General features: G+C 42.8%; 1 protein-coding gene across 4 annotated transcripts in view; it reads right to left on the bottom strand.

The window, feature by feature from the left end:
* kcnab1b (potassium voltage-gated channel, shaker-related subfamily, beta member 1 b) overlaps positions 1–17,737 on the bottom strand; it is a 43,841-nt gene that overhangs the window by 21,620 nt on the left and 4,484 nt on the right. For 2 of the 4 annotated variants that reach the window (XM_040021824.1, XM_040021823.1), the window contains one exon: positions 1,606–1,649. In XM_040021824.1, coding sequence (XP_039877758.1) covers positions 1,606–1,649 — 44 coding nt within the window. Of the gene's footprint in view, positions 1–1,605; positions 1,650–11,771; positions 12,293–13,077; positions 16,965–17,737 lie in introns of those variants that run through there. The other 2 variants (XM_040021825.1, XM_040021826.1) reach the window with 2 other exon arrangements.

Raw genomic sequence — 17,737 nt, 5'->3', positions numbered from 1 at the left:
GTCATCCTCTTGTCCTTTTCTGAAATATAAAAAAAATAATGTTCATATCATCACTTCTCAGAAGTTCCCCTTTGTCCTCCTCCCTGTACACGAAAAAAGTCAGCTGATTGTAGTGCTGGAAGAAAATTTTTTTTTCTTTCTATTCACCATTTGTGCAGATAATTGAAGAGCCATTGTAAACTAACAACATAATTATAACTGCAGTGTGACTACTATATTTAGCACGGTAATGCATTACATTGCTGCATAAAAATGTGATTAGCCCAGTCTGACCGTCTGTATCCAACACATTAAGGAAAAACATTTTGTTGCCAAGAGTTTGAGGAGAGGGTTATTATCACCCGTGTCTTTACAGTATAGTGAAGGTGTCACCAGCTATTGGTCAATGTAGCTTTGCACAAACACTGGAAAGAACATCTAAAAGGGGACTGTGCCCAGACCTGAAATGCTCTGTATACTTTAAATATTCTCCTTGTTTCCTGTTGTACTCACAGAGCCTATATAAAAGATGGATGTACTCTGGTACAGGATAGTGACGTCAATACTTAGACCTACAGTTAATCTAACAGCCAACAGCAGCCAAAACCCCCAGTTGCTGAAAAAGTGTATCCAATTGTATAGAAGTCTATGAGAAAATGGCATTACCTCCCAACTGATCTATGACATCAGCCATAACTTTCCTAGCGAGTTTAAAACAAACAAACAAACAAACAAAACCAAAACATCTCAGTTGTATGTCTTTGAATACAACACAAGCTGGCTAAGCTCAGCTCTTATATGAAGCCAGTGGCTGTGCTAAACTAAGATAACAGGCCCCTTAGATTCAGTGTCTAACCCTCCAGAGAGTGAATAAGTATATTTCCAAAACTTCCACTGATCCTAATAAAAAAGCTAAAATGACGTGTTTTCATCCTCACAGTGAAATTATATTATTTTGGTTCCTTTCCTCTGCAGAAAACTGGTGCAGGGAGGAATCAATGTTTTGCCCAAGGGCACTGCTGTGTAGCTCAGGCTTGCCGATATAAAGGAGGGAAACTAATTCCCTTTAGCTGATGAATGTTCATTCTCTTCACTACTCCTCCCTCCTGCTCGCTGTGGTGTGGCTTAATCTACAAGTAAAAAATCACTATGATTAACTTAATCATTTACAGTTTGTCTGCTGGGCCTGGGCAGCACCGCTCCTTCGCTTTGTCCCCCTTTCAAGGAACTTGTCCCACACACAATAAGCATTAACGCACGAACACAGTCCTATCAAGATGAGTCAAAATGAGAGTATTTACCCTGTGGTGTGTGTTGGATATATGTGATAATTGAGCAACTTGTTTGCTGAAACCAGTGCTATTGATTAAATATTAACAGGAAAAATGCTCTGCAAACAGCTTTCTGTTGTCTCTCGTGACTTTCCGTATATATAAAAGATGCATGAGGTTTAGAAATGGGTGAAACTGTATGAATGAATTAAATAAAAAGAAAGAAAAAATACCTGTCCCCTTCAGCTTAGCTCTTATGTTCTCTCTCTACACGCCGAGGCACACGGAGGCGCTGACTTGACACTTCGATTCATATGATTTTTATTATTTACTAATGCTAATTAGTTGTACTCACCGAGCCCCAGACAGGAGACACGCAGCCCAGATTTCCCCAGGTTCCTATGAAGAAATAACACGATTAAGGAAAACTATTTATTTAGACTTCAAATGTCATCAGTCGAATGTGCCCCTGTAGTTCATGAACCAAAAATTTCTGCATAAACAAGGACAGAATCAGTGTGGCTTCCAAATCATGGCGAGAGGCTGAAATGAAATAACATGCAGCAATTAGGGCACTTAGAGTATAGAGCAGGAATTTGAGAATGCAGGGTGTGGTGTGTTATGTTGGATCAAGAGGAGATTCGCCTAAACTGATAATCACCTTTATCTCAGGTGATCATGAATCATAATTGAGAGATTACAGTCGGAGGACAGTTGATTTATTTACTCAATACAGAGCTTCAGTTCTCTGAAGGAACAGGGAGGCCCTCAAGGACCGTGAAATGTATTTCACTGATAAATAAAAAAAATATTGTTTTCACTGTGACGCTTTTTGACAAGTGTTGCCCTTTGCATCTCCCCTCTAATCTGAAACGCAGTGTCTTCTTTTGCAAGATTTCAGGGGCACCTTAGTCCTCTAAGACCTCCGGCCTTTTACTTTTCTTTTATTTTCTAGAAGTGGAGGCGTCTTTGTTCGCTTTAAAACAGTGAGGCTGACATATCTGCATTCTCTAATGCGGCCTAATGTGACCCTTCTTTTGTCTTAAGTAATCTAGCACCTATGAACCTTGTACAGTTGTATGTGATCCAGTAATACGCTCACCAGCCACTTCCTTAAGTTCACCTTCTCATCTGATAATTATTGATATTATCTTATCAGCCAGTCATGGCGGCGCATTTAGGCATAGTCAATACAACCTGCTGAAGTTCAAACTGAGCAGAAATCTGATTTAAGGCACTTGTTCGTGACTTAGTTCTGATCTGTTGAGATTTTCGCACACAACCATCTCTAGAGTTTACAGAGAATGGTCTGAAAGAGAGAAAATACCCAATAAGCAGAAGTTCTCCAGCTGAAAATGCATCAATGATCAGGTCTTAGGACAATGGCCAAACTCATTTGAACTGATATGTATGCAAGGGTAGGTACTCAAAAGACCATCTCTGAATGCATGACACATTGAACAGATGAACTACAGCAGCAGAGGTTCTTAGCTGACTCACTTCTGTCAGCTATGAACAGGAAACGGAGGTGAGAGTTTTCATGGGCTCATCAAAACTAGACAACAGAAGATTAGAAAAACAGTGCCCGGTCTGATGAGTCTCAATTTCCGATGTGTCATTCAGATGGTATTTGCTGTAAACAACATGAAAGCATGGATCCATCCTGCTTTCTATCAGCTGTTCAGGCTGCTGGTGTGTACCACCTGGTGTGTTGGGGACATTTTCTTGGCACACTTTGGACCCCTTAGTATAAACAGCCTCCCTGAGCATTGTTGCTAACCATAACCATCTCTTTATGACCACAGTGTACCCATCTTTTGATGGTTGGTTCATTATCTCAGACACCACATTATCTCAGACTGCTTTTTTAAAACTTGACAAGGAGTTTACTGTGCTCAGATGGCCTTAATCCAATAAGGCACCTTTAAGTTTCAGTAGAACTGGGGATTCACGTCATGGATGTCCAGCTGACAAATCTGCAGAAACTGTGTGACGCTATCATGTCAACATGGACCAAAATGTCCGAGGATTGTTTCCAGCACCTTGTTCCATCTATACCACAAAGAATTAAGACAATTCTGAAGGCAAAAGCCGGTTCAACACAAAACTACCAAGGTGTATCTAATAAAGTTTCTCCTTGATAACAGTTCTATTACATCCAGCTGATTTCTAGCACTGTAATAAGGCACTTTCAACTCTCATTATCAGCATGGAAGATAAACTAAGACATCAGGCTTCTTACCACACTTCACTCGGAGTCTCAACTCAGCACTTCACATTTAGTTTTATAATCTGCACCATTTCAAGTCCAACTGTGAGGGGAACTCATGTGGTGCGAGCATTTAATTGCTTAACGCAGACGACGACTGCAAGAGCAGAATGTTCTCCGCCCCAGACGCCACAGGTGTCTGCACACTGTGATGGATGTACACTGCTGGTGAAAGAAAACTGTGACAAGGGGATTGAAAACCCTGCAAAGGGAAATTACGTGAAGGTCGTGAAATTGAGTCATTGTCTTTTGACAGAATTATCAAGGGCACATACACAAAACCATTTTATTCTGAGATGGGGGAAAAGTGAAAATAGGAACAGAAAGTACCTCCAATTATGGTCTGGGGATTGTGCCTTCTGTTCTTGTTTTGCAGGCATTTACTCATTACAACAAATGAGGCTGTAAAAAATGCCAGCAGTCGTTTTCTTGTGCCTGACAACTAATGGCCTGTGCCTGTCTAGATGAAGGCGGGCTAATTCGAGCCTGCGCTGTCTAACTGCGCCCTTAGCCAATTCAATTAGGTGTCCAGCATGGCGAAGCATCAGTCATCGAGTCAGTAGTTCGACCCGGCTGCCAAGATCAAAGGGTAAAACATATAAATGAAAGTGTTTACATGTATACAAGACAATATGTGAATTCAGTGATGTATTGAGTAATTTATGTGCCATAACTGCTTGACAGGAGACAGATCTCACTGCTGTCACAAATCGTGGGATGCATTCTTATTTCTCATATGGTGGAGGAGTTTGCATATTGTATCCTCCATCTCTCTGATGTATTATGGAGTGGGATCTATGATCCATGAAAGTGTGGGGGAAGGGCTGGACTGTAGCTTAGAAGTGTGTTACTAACTCACTCTGTGTGTGTTTGGTCGGCCTGGGGAAAGGGTGGGGGTGGGGGTGGGGGTGGGGCAATCGAGGACAAACCTCACTTGATGTTAAGGAATGTGCATTGGCGCATTTATTGCCATTAATTCTGGCTAAAGTGTCAACCTAATGCTTGGACCTGCTTCAAATTGTGGCTGCATCTGCCTTGGATCTTCGTTTATAATGTTTTCATGTTTGCAGTGAATCATTCGTGCATACTCTCCCCACTATAAACAAGCTGGCAGGCACATTCCATTCCCAAATAAAGCTGGCTGTCCTTGAACAAAACGCTAACTTCATATCTGGAGTTCCTCCAGCAGCTCAATGTGAAATGTTTGCGTGCTACTTCGAATTCACACAGTCCGCCTTAATCAGAAGGTAAAAACCCCCCACAAACAAACAAACAAACAAACAAAAGAAAATAAAAACTGATGTTCAGCAGCTGGAGAAGCTGCCTTGCTACTGCTTTCTAGTTAGCAGTGTTGTGGTCAAAACGTCAGGAAGCAGCAGCAGCAGCAGCAGCAGCGCGCTGGAAAACACGGTTTATTAACCACACAACCTGCTACAGAGCAGAAATAGAACTGTCCATGCCTCAGATGTAGATGCCAGCACCTTCCAAAGAGCCTAATGACTCAGGAGATTTACAGCGTGGCCTTTGCAAACTAAAAATAGACAATATACAGCTTTGTATTTTACATATAATCTAGTAGATGGTAACATAAACATGCAAAAGAGAGAGCAGCTTGTCTGAACACAAGTTGCACATAAACAAATTTGCGAGGCAGCGAGAGTGGTCCCTCATGCTTGATTGGTCCCCAAAAGAAGCCTTGAAGTAAAATGACAAATGAGTCATATGATGACGCCCCCTCAACACAAACCTGTCACCACTTATGAGCATCCGGTGAGCTCCTACTGTATGTAGCCCTTTCTATTCTTAGTAGATCTCTTGCCAAAGAAAAAATATATCAACATCTGTGTGATATATTATGCTTTTTATTGAGCTGAAGCATTTTGAGGAATGGCCTCCTGTAGAAGGGTGAAACACTCATTTGGTTCTCAAGTCACATACATTTTTTCTTAACAACATTGGATTGTTCAAATCAATAACTGTCAACAAACACTGTCAAGGTTTTGGGTAAATGGATAAACTTCCTCACTGGCAGGGGATTAATGCAGAATAAGCAAGCCCACGCGAGCCAACCTTGATGGGGGTTGATGGGGATTAGACAACACCCATTTCCACGGCTTCCACTGCTTTCTGTGCCATCTATAAAATTCTGCACAGGGGAGAAAGTCGGGTCATATGCTGGATATATCAAAACCACACTCTGTGTGAACGGGACAACAAGGGAAATAAAATCATGCATTTTTTGCTTGGGGCGAAAAGTGAATAGATTAAGTGTGGAGGGAAAAAAATGCAGCAGAGTTGCATGGAAGAAAAAAAAACGCTGATGAAGGTGATGAATGGAGATGATAAGGAGACGGGGAGCTACGAGGAGACAAAAAGAGACACGAGCAACAGACTCGAGCTTGCAGTTGCAAGTCCAAGCCCCGAGTCTAAGCAGATCAAACGCCCTCTACAGATAGCGCATTCTATATGACACAGAATGGGAAATGGGAAATGACAGCCAGCTCCCTACAGGGGCTTGTGTGGTGTGTGTGCTCGTGTGTGAGTTTGCGATTGTCTGCGTAATAAAGAGGCCAGAGTCTGGACACGACTTCCCGCTTCGTTTTTTCCACAGGGCCGACAGTGTCGACATTGCGTTGGTTCTTTCCGTTTTCCGTGCCTTGCAATCAGACTCACACAAACGTGATTTTAGAAGCCTGCATTGTTACATTTGATTGTTATTCGTTAATTTAAACGCCTCTCAAGTGACTGATGGGTAGAGGATCTCACACAAAGTAGCTATTTTAGGAAGGGGCACATGACTGAAGCTGTTGACCCTGTATTGAAAAACATGTGGGCAGATCTGAAGTGGTTGATTCAGTATGGTGTGGATTTTAGAGAGTTAGGCAACATGGGAATTATATCTGCATGATAACTAGAATAACCTGGCTGGCTGTGGTTTCAATACAGCACATGCTGCATGCAAGCTTTCTTTCCTTTGCTTAAATTTGAACGTAGACGTGTAAATATTTTGATCTCAACGCATTTTGTGAGATTAATAGGTGGGGTTTTTTTGGGCGAGAGTGAAGATGTGCTCGGCTCTGCCAGCGAGCATCGCTGCAGTGTGCACGTGCTGCATTTAGACACATGCAGCACTGCTTTCTTTCTGTTTTTGCTTCCCCTTTGTGATTACAGAGGCTATTAAGGAGAAAAGGATAATATTGTTTTCATTGCAAGGCAACACTTTAATAAAATCACTGTGCTTACAGAAAGCCATCTCGGTTGTGACCTTTAATTAAAATGCAGCGAGTCCCTGCAAACTCCCTAGCTTTTTTAACTGAGAGATTGTGTGGTACTTATCCTCGGGGGCTTGTTTGGTCTTTGGGCAGAGTGGAGCTCCATGCTACAGGGCTCCTGTTGTGCAACACCCTGGCTCACATTATTAAATCTACACATCATTGCAAAACGGTTGAGACAAGCACTGGAGTAAGTGGAGTTGCAACATGAAGTGTTTGTTTTCGCTGAAGGTCGATGAAGACTTTTGATTTGTGGCGAAAAACAACAAGTCGGAGAGTGAAAACAAACTGCCAAGTGCAAAAGCAGCACGATCGGCTGCGTGAGTGCAGACGTGTGTGAAGGCATGCAAGGCGCAAACGCACCTGCGCACGTCACACACAGATCATCAAGGTTCACGGTCGTATGCACACAGGAGGAGGGAACAAAGCAAGCAAGGGTATTTTGTGGATCCGTAATGACAGAAAACTGCACTTTATGCTCCAACAACTTGTGATAAAAATGCAGGAAATGTTGCATAGAGATATTATTTGTGAATACATTATTGTTGTTAAGTTTTGTAAACATTTCAGTCATTTTGTTGTGGATATGTGTTGTCTTTCAAGTGTTGATGTGGTTAGGAACAAGGTAAAGATTTAGCAGGCAATGGGCTCCAGCAGTGAGTGTCAAAACTCGAGAAAGAAAGAATCCTGTGCATATCTGGCTACTTTTTCCACTGCAGTTTTCGAATATATCAATCAGAGAATAACGATCATTATCTCTGTATAGGAAATAACAATCATAGCATCACTATAAGGGCTCAGAAATGTTAGCAAATTTCTAGATGGATGTGAAGGAACGTACAAAGAAATGGAAAAATTTGAGGGAAAAATATATTTGTCTTTGACAAAAACTGATCATAACAAAGAGCAGGAGGGAAAAAAGTTTATTAGGCTCTGTTGGCTAGCACAGCATGCAACACATCAGGGCACGACCACAGGGTAATTAACCTTTAAAGCCTGAACTGTGAATTAAATTGTGAAAAAAATCTGTTTTGTTTTTTTAAACGAGTGTTTGTTGAACCTTCTGACAAATTAAAAAAGAAAGAAATTAAGTATTGATATGCCAATATGAGTTTTAATTTTTGATATTTGCTATATCCCATATACCTGCACAAATGCCGGCGACAACGTCAGGCACTTATGTCCATTACGTAGACTCTACGGAGCGTCACACAGAAGTCTAAATCAGGCATACATGCAGTCAGCCCCAGATTCACACACGTGACCTCAATAGCTCTCATGATAGTGGGGTGAGGCTATGTATCGGCCCGAATGCTGTTAATGACAAACGCCTTTTTTCACACTTTGGGTCATGTGATGACTCACGTGATTAATAGGAGGACCACCTCCAAAGGGATGGTTCTACTAGGGGCAGAAACCTTGCGCTCTACTTCAGTTGTTTTAGAACTGAAGAAGCCTCTTGGATGAGTCCAGTTCCCTCCTTCCAAGCACTCGAGATCTTGTACTCACGTTAATATACTGCTTTTCTAGTTTTACTGACCATTCAAACCTCTTTACTACAAATTACATATTAACAGTGCATTCACAGCACTTTATTCTATAAACTTAAAACACTCAATTTACCTATTATCTGTGGCCAGTTGAGAACTGCCAGTTAACCTAACCTGCATGTCTATGGACTGTGGGAGTCCATAGTCCATAGTCCTTGACTGAGCAGATTGAAATATGGCAACAAGACAGCCCCTGCTGGCTCTGTGACTACAAAATAAAATATGAGCCATCACAGATTTTTAAGCTTCACCCTGATACGCCCTGAACAAACGACGTCCATACTCCTTAGATGTTACTGATTAAGGTGCCCCTGGAGAAATAGTCCTTTTTAACAAACCTAATTTAACCCTATTTGTTTTTTCTGTATGGTCTGATCGCCTGTCGGCTTATTGAATCGAGGGCCTCAAAAGGCTCGAGGCACACTAGACGGAAAGAATCAGAATCACTCAGAGTTTGCTGCACTCGGACAAATGGGAAGAAACTCTCTTACAGTTTCCTTCCAAATTTTTCATCCCCTCATGTGAGAGTGCAACAAAACAAAGCGAGAGTACCTTAAAATGACCAGTATGAACCACATTTTCTGGCTATTCTGTGTGCACAAGAAAAAAACAACAAAAAAACCTTCTTTTGTACGGCTGCCTCGTGCATTACTCACGCCGTCAACACGCAGATGTATGCACAGCACAGGAGGCCTCTCTCTCTGCTGCCCGCTGATAAGCTTGCATCCAAAGAAACCAACAGAAGGTTTTTTTTTCTTTTTGCATGCCCATCTGCAGTGCAGCTCTGAACCAACCAAGCGGAACCTTCCCCAAACCTCCTGAACTGTCAAAAGGCCTCGCTGCCTAATGACCGTTATGTACTACAATCCCAGCAACCAGGGGCTCCCTACCAGCGACCAGATATAATGTGCACAACTTGTGAAGCTGACGTCACATTTTGTTACATCCCCAAATTTTGGGCCAGTTTTATACGCTTTTTGTGGCTTTGCGTATTATTTTAAGAGGAGGAAGAGATTAGGCAGCACTGAAAGGTTGCAACCAGGGACCCTACAATTAGAACTCCACTATATTTGGATTACCATAACAACTAAAATGCTGGGGGTGGTGGTATTATTAGTTTATGCCTGCTTGCTCTGTGCACTACTTCTCCTGCTTTCACTTGCTATACGCCTTCAGATGTTCCCAGTGTGGAGCCTCAATGGCATCAAATGCCCATACACTCAAGGATATATAATGCAATGCGTGAACGCATCCACCCACAATCGCACAAAGTCTCAGTGTGATTTGTTATCACACAGAGAAAAACTTCAAAGAATTTGTTGTACACAGATTTAGTACTTGGACTTGGCTTCACTTCAAGAGAAAGAGATTCCCTGTCAGATGGCGTCCGAAGCAATACGAGTTTCTAACTGAACAGCTTTGGGTCGAATGTTTGGAAGGAGAAAGGCAGCCTGAAAGATGGAGGAGCAGAAAATATCAGACAAACAGGGAGCAAAGAGGGGACGTGACTGATAAGAGTTTTCATCCAATATTTGTTCCTCTGTGGTGAAAACAGGGGATTTGCTGAGGGCTTGGAGCAAGCTTTACTATGAAAGTACTCCAGCTGTTTTCACAAAAAGCTACAGTGATAATCAGATTTTGAGAACTTTGAAAAGTGCGGCACAATTTCAAAATCAATTTACCCGCATAATAGGGGGGGATTAAATAAATAAATAAAAATGATGTAAACGGGGAACCCCGTTCTCACAATGAAGACTTGTTTAGCACCGAGAGCAGATTGAAAATGGCCATTACGATGTTGTTATGGAAACGAGATGAGATTGTATGACAAGCAGACACTTATCACAGTTAGCTGCTCAGCAGCCAATCTGCCCAGATTCTGCTAATTGCCTCTTTCTGTCTGAACTGACCTGCGTGCCCTAATTTGCTTTTTCATTCAGCCTCCTAATTCTTCTTCATTCTACGTCCTTTTGTTTTTCCGTTCTTTCTTTTCTTTCACCATCCTCTCCGTCTCTCTTGATCTCGACACTGCGAACGGTGATGTCACCCTCTCCAGCCAGTTAACGGTGTGAGGTGAAAGCTACGATTTTGCTCCCGTGGTCTGGGTTAAGAGCCCACTCGCTGAGATAAGAGCGCATTGTTTATTTGGCCCAGCCTTGTTACAACTCCCACACAGACGCACATGGAGAGCTCTACCGCCCGTCACTGCTCAGCTACTGTCACACTTTCCAGAATGTACTGTAAGGTTGCGGCCACTTATTGAGAGCTCCGCGTGGCATTGACAAAGTATTAAAGCCAGACTTTAATTACAAAAACTGGATGTGATTTAGATGCACTGAATAGTCTGTTTATCTGACTATACTGAGTGCACTTTACCATAATGCCAGACACCTATTTTAGAATATTTTCATGCACATTAGTTTGGCTTTTGCTTCTCCCACTACTATCAATACTGCTTCTTTTCCTTCTTTTTATACTAGAGGCCTCATACTCCAATTTATCGTGACGTATCCTGTTGCGTTTCTTTTTTTTCAGCATAAATTCTTGTGCACAAGTGCCTGCAACTTCATGACAGTTCTACTATTAGGATTTCTCTGCGCCGAGATCAGCGGTGTGATGATTCGCATGCTGGTTATGTTTTTACGAATCATCTAATTTTCATTATATTTGTATGGTGATGTCTTTGTGTCAGCAGGGTTTTCTGTGCATAGTTTTTGGTCGTCTCATATATGATAAGTAATAATTCTTCAGAATGTGTCCCCTATATGGGCACCAGTAATGAACGTTAGCATTTGAACTGTGCCAGAAAGAGGTCAAATCTGGTCAGCGTTTAAAATCAACGTTATAAATATGCTTTTAATATAACGTTCAAGTCTGACTAAAGGTCCTAATCTTAAAGCGTTTTTATCAGTCACTGCTACATTAAACCGTCTTCTCTCTTCCTCTCTCACTCTTTTCAAATTACACTTGCAGCCACTTAAATTCACATGTTCACGTCTGGAGCTCAAAGCAAAGCCAACCGCATAAACTGTCCCAGATCGTAGATTGCTGCGCTAATAACTGTGGAATTAAGGATGCCAATAAATTTGCATACTTGGAAAAAAAAAACCATGTCTGTACTTTTCTGTCTTTCTTTCTTGACACACACACACACACACACACACACACACACACAACATCCCACTCATCACCTGTCACCGCTCACATATCTTCATTTTTTCCCTTCTTCTCTTTTTTCCACCTTATTATCTTGTGTTTTCTTTCAAATTCGTTTCTTTTTCCTCACAGTGAAAATTATGAGAGCTTTTCACACCACACACTGGGAAACTGGGAAAAGAGGGGAGAGGAGTAAACTAACTATAAGCAGAGCTCCTCTTTCTTCCTCACTCTCTTCTCTCCACACAGCCTTCATCTCCTCAAGTTTACGTACCGGTACTTCATGCCGGTGAGCTTTGCCGTCGACTCCTTGAGGCTGTGGTGGTAGCGGTGGGTGAAGGACCCCAGGCTGCGAGCTATTAGGGCCACTGTGCGGAACCGGGCACGTGCCTGGCTGGCTGTGTTGGGGCTCGTTGCGTTCTGCTTGCTGTGCTCGCCATTTCGAGGGGCCTTGAGCCCGTGATCTGTACATGCAAAGGACACCTGCATGGCTCGAGGCAAAGGCCGCTAGAGCTGCTCTGTTTTAGTCCTTAAAGTGCTTAAGAGTCTTTTTTTTATTTCTAGTCTGCAGAACTAAGCTTATGTGAAGTTGAAAATCAAAGGTCCGTGCCAATTCCGGCCGCTGATTCTCATATGGAGATGGCAGTAGGAAGTGATGCACGGCTTTATTCCATCTCTTTTGAGAGAATTTTCTCAAAGTTATGCTACGTGAAGCTCAGGCATATCAGCGGCGGTCCCGGTCAGTGTGTGTGTGTGTGTGTGAGGCGCTGAGATCCTGAGCTGGTCTGGCTCCACCTGAAAAGATGGGAGAGGATGGAGATGGAGGGAGAAGGACATGAATGAGTTGCTTGTAGAGCTGTCTGTTTAAGATGAGCACTTGACTAAAGGAGAAAAAAATATACTGCTAAAACCAGAAAAAAGACTGATCTGACAAAAAAACCTGTGAGACCTCTTTGTAATTTCTTCTTGTGCTGCTTTCTTCGGTTTAACGCCTCCTCCTCACATGTCTGAGCTGCTTTGTCATGGCGAGGCAAAGAATGAGCACAAGTTTTTTTCTTACATTTCTGTCACATTTCTGTCTTTCTCTCTGCGCTGTTCCCTCATCTCTCTGTCTATATCTTCCATTCCACCTCAACTTTTGGCTCTTCTTTTCTGGTTACTCAGCCTTTAACCCTTCCTTTTTTTAATTCTTTAATTTATGTTTTTGTTAGTGTGCTCAAGGTTTTGTCAGGCGACCAGGACTTGTGGGTGTCTCTGGAGTCCACCTTGCTCTCCAATCACAGCTAAGCCTTCTAGTCAAACACCTGGCGTGAGGAGAGTAACACTGCACCACCACATCGGGTGCTCAGCAACACACACACACGCACACGCACGCACACACACACACACGCACACACACACGCACACACACACACACGCATGCTCACAGACAGTGTCTCACTCCTGTCACACATCTTAAAAATAAGGTCATGCTTTCACAGAAACGCAAATGCTCGCGAATAAATGCTGCACATGCACAAGCATTTCTGGCATTTGCTTCCACACGTGAACCAAATCTTCATTTACACAAGTGCTCTTACACGCAGCGAGTTGCCGGCGCTCTGTGAGAAACAAGGACGGAGCCGGATGAGAGTCTTGATTGATGCTCCTTCTCCTGGAACTTTGAGAGCGATCAAGCGCTGTTACGTGCTGAGCGGGGGTCCCAGAAAGATCTGCATCCCAGCTGAAGCGGCATTTCCCACAGATGTCCTCAGACCCGGCAAACAGCCTTGTCCCGTCTCCAAAGTCCTCGAGCAAGTAGCAGAGCTTTTATGGTCCCCGGCTTTGCAGCAAGTGGACTCTGTGTGATAAAGGGACCCTGGAACAGCAATGGACGAGCAGAGAGGAGGAGGAGGAGGAGGAGAAAGGAGGATGCATGGTTTCTCACTTCAGGGAGAAGAGGACAGATGCAGTGAGGAGGCGAGGAGCAGCGCGTGATTAGAGTAGAGAGAGTGAGCCAGTAACTGAATGAGGAAGAGAGACTGTGTGTATAGGCTCCTGGCTCTCACTGACTGGCTCAGAACTGCAGTGTTTTTCACTATGGCGCCACACAATCGGAGAGAGAGAGGGAGAGAGAGAGAGAGGTAGATTCTGAATGGGAATCAAGAAGACTGAGTTGCTGCGACTTTAATTAGTTGAAGAAAATCCACTTTAGGGTGAATGATAGATACAACAGGCATGCTTTGCTTAACTGTGCATGTCTAGTAAAACATTTCACTTGCTTCCCTCGCTTTCTTATGTTTGCCGTTGCAGTGATTGCCCCGCTTGCATACATACGCACTCACTTCCACTCTACGACCTACAAGCATATCACAAATTTCGAGCTATGCTTGAGAGTCTTGTAAGAGTCAAATGAAGCATACACCATGTGTTCAAGCGGTGCAGCGTCTTACTTTCTTCCCTCGCTGAGCACTAATGTAACAATGCAGGACTTCACGGTTCATTGAACATCCCTAAACCCTGAGGCCAGAACTGCTTTATTTAGTTCTTTGTGATTAGAGTTGTTAAGAACAGACACGTGTAAAAATCTGTGGGATCTCGTGTTTATTGTCCAGAGCAGTTAATGGGTCAGTGGGAGCATTTGGGAGGTGGATTTTCTGAGTGTGGGATGTGAGATTTTTATGCAATCTGAGAAAAGTATATTTTGTTCTGTATTATTCAGTGTGCAGAAATGTGTTTGATGTGCGGTTCACGGGAACGCTGATGACTGCAGTTGTAAGATTTTTACTCTGTCTTTTTAAGTTAATAGAATTATAAGAAAACAAATACCAGCAGGGCCGGAGTTTCAAACTCCTACAATGTTAAAAAAGCCTCTACACCAAAACACGAGCAATACACTGATGTGGGTTAAGAATTAAAACAAAAATGTAGGACTTGGAATTTCTGCAATGGCCAGTCTCCCTGCTTACACACAGGACCTGCTGAGACCTTATTCTAGCTCAGCCTCTCTGATCATGTAATCAGGGTCTTTGAACTCTTTTCACGCGGTGACCACACTTCTGAGGCTGTAACTCCTAAACTGTGGAACCTTCCTAAGCCCATCATGTGGGTTGAATCAGTAGTTTATTTCACACAGTTGCTGAAAACTCTTTTCTATGGGCGATCTTTTCCTTAATCGCTTTAATTACTGTATATATTTTTTACTGTAGTTCCTACCAAATGTGTGCAAAGAATTATGTATGCATAGATGAATGTAATACTGAATCATATGGATACGTACACTTCTTTAATGAAAAGTTATTATTATAGGTGCAACTCTGACATGCATTTCTCAAATTCCTGCCTTGAGTTATTCTCAGAGTCCAAGGGGATAACTCTAAAGACATCATCGAGTCTATTTCTTACAGGCTGTGGAGCCTCAGAAAGCATTACACAACTCTTGCTTCCCTATGACAAGTGAACTGATAATGAAGTGTTAAACTGACAGAGAGCGCCTTTAAACCAGGCAACCCTTGAGAAACGGCGGCATCAGCTCTGGTGTGCTGCTACTTCTGCATCTTCCACGGCCTCTTTGCCTGCCAGCGAACTTGGCGTTGGCTTGATCGTGTTTTTCCTCGGTGCTCTGGAGAGGTTACTAAGTCACAAGCATCCCTCTAATGTCACCGGCACCTCCGGGCTCCAGTTTCCTCCCCGTTGAGCCCATTTAAAAAGTGTGTCAGTCAAAAGCGTCAACTAGAACTGTTACAGTCTCGGCTGGAATCCCCAGCGGTCGATAACGCCGTTACCCTGAGGCAAACCGCTCGTCTCTAATTGCTCTGGTAAGAACCTATAATAAGAGCTCTAAAACTTTGTTGCTAAGACGCAAACCCCTATAAAATGAGTTCTCGTGTTGAGGCGAGCAACCGTAACGCTGCACTGAGGAGGCTGAATCCCTTTACAGTAACATAACCCTGGATTTCCAGCAGCGTGGAACATCTGTCCGCCCGTCTCTCTGCAACGTCGTGCATTTAAAAGTCATTTTCTCCCTTGCTATAGCTGCCATACAGAGAAAAATCCTCGAGCGCATTCGATTCTCATTAGGTAATTATAGCCCTGTAAACACTTTGATTGATAGATTTTTGTGTCTGGCATTTTATTCTCCAGTTCAAAAGGCTACTAAGTGTCTGATAACCGTCCTTATCAGCCGTAACCTCCTGTTGAGGAAATGAGGCAGAATGAGGGGAAAACCTTTCCAAGGAGTCAGTGATGTCATCGCTGCAGCAGTACCACCTCTCTCTGCTCAATTACATCTTTCCCTAGGTAGTATTTTTTCGCTCATTCCTCTTTTTGCTTACATATTTTCCCTCTCTTTTTCTCCTCCTCTCCCCTCATCTCTTCCCTCCAAATAGCCCCTTTAAACAGTGCTTTTCCTCAGTCCAAGTCCAGAGTCCCTTTCCCTGTGCTGCAGGCGACAGAGTGCAAGTCATTATGATGCATTGTGCGCACAACACCTCAGAGGGAGCATTGGTTGTTTAATCTGCCCTAATAGGGTGGTACTACTCTGTGTAGAGATAATGGTCACAGCTATTAAGCCCCATAAATTCCACTGCAGGCCAGCAAGCATGCATGAAATACTGATGAGGAAGCTTCAGTCTGAATCGGACACGAGTGGCTGCAAAAGGCAAGGTCATGCTTATGACTACAACCATCCGTCGCCTGCAGAATCAAACCCCCGTCGCTCATATGATCGCCTCATCGTCATTACTGCCATTACAGTCATTGCTATACAATCAGCATTATTTAACTCTTAGCATTGTGACATCTTTAGTTAATATCGTCATTACCACTGGTTGGCCAGCTTCTGCCACAGCTTCATCTCCATTTGGATCCACTCTATATGGTGACGTGAATGAATGCTGACAACTTTATTATGTCAGCCCCCACAGATGCCTCATGACCTTATTTGCATACCAAGCGCGCATACGTCCGCATTGTCGAATACTGAATAATAACAGGGAGGAAATACAGGTGCATTTGTTTTAATGCTGGAGCACTCAAGGGTTCATAGTAGATTCAATATAGATGAAAGGTTTGCGTACCTGCAGAATGTAAGCAGACACGGGAGTTTTTATGAAACAACATTTTTCCAGGGTAACAGCTCATCCTAAATGAGCTGGCAAGTGGATGACTAATGACTATTTTTAGTCTGGAAAAGCCCTGGGAGAAAATAAAAGGATCTGCTGGAAGTGAAAACACAAGAGTGGCTCTGGAAACTTTCATGACATTTCCTGACAATCAGCATTTTTTAATTCTGATGTTAAAAATGAATGCAAGCTTGTTTTAGCCACTGAAAAAGCAGGATTTTTTGCAATCCACAAGTCAAAATGTCGGTTGTTATCTTAAAATTGGTACAACAACATTTGCTTTACTGGAAGATCCATAAATCTAGAAATAGGCTTCTAATGTCCTTTCTTTCTTCTTATTTCTCACATTAGAAATAGTAAGTAATAGTAAGTAGTAAATGTTGTTCCAGGATCAACATTGCAAGTGACCAATCAGAATGTTGTGACGTCATACTTTTGCGACTTCGGGAAAAACACAAAACTGTACTTAAGCTGCGAGAAACCGCCTCTGTCCGCCGATCAACGGACCCTGACCCTGACTCTAACCCTTTAATAAACGCTAAGCACAACTGATATTGTCCTTGAAACACTGGAATTTCATAAATGCACGAATGGCTTGGCGCGCCGAAGAATAACTTTAAGTGACTTCTCAAGGCTCGCTGAAGTTAAAAATTCAGTGACCTGCTGAACAGTTGATCTTTTCTGAGAATTTGCCATTTCTCACATGTAGCATGTCTTGCTCTGGTGCCTGCCAAAATCCAAGCCTGCACCTGCATTTCAAAGACCAAAGGCTTTTGTAAACAAGGATCTGGCTTTGGGCTATAGTGTCACCATTTGTGTGCATGTGTGTTGGTGTTTGAGAGATGGAGGTCATTAGTTTATCGGACAGCCATACCCATCAACCCCTATAGGTTTCTCTTGTTTCACATTAAAAATGTTCTGGAAAATAGTTTTCCTGTGATGAATTCTTTACCTTTTGAATATGGATGGCCTCATAGGAACAGTGGTTTTATGAAAAACACCATGTGCAACCTCAGTGACTAATGACTAAAAAAGAGGAAGCTACCTGTAGGCTATTCACCCTCATACACTGTTTAGTGGATTTGTGCTTATAGCTCTGCCAGTATTTGAGGCACTGCAAAGGAAATGCTAAAACCCC

Source organism: Simochromis diagramma, unplaced genomic scaffold (genome assembly GCF_900408965.1).
Source record: "Simochromis diagramma unplaced genomic scaffold, fSimDia1.1 OVJJ01000205.1, whole genome shotgun sequence".
Classification (NCBI taxonomy): Eukaryota; Metazoa; Chordata; class Actinopteri; order Cichliformes; family Cichlidae; genus Simochromis; species Simochromis diagramma.
This window is presented reverse-complemented; position numbering and strand designations above follow the sequence as displayed.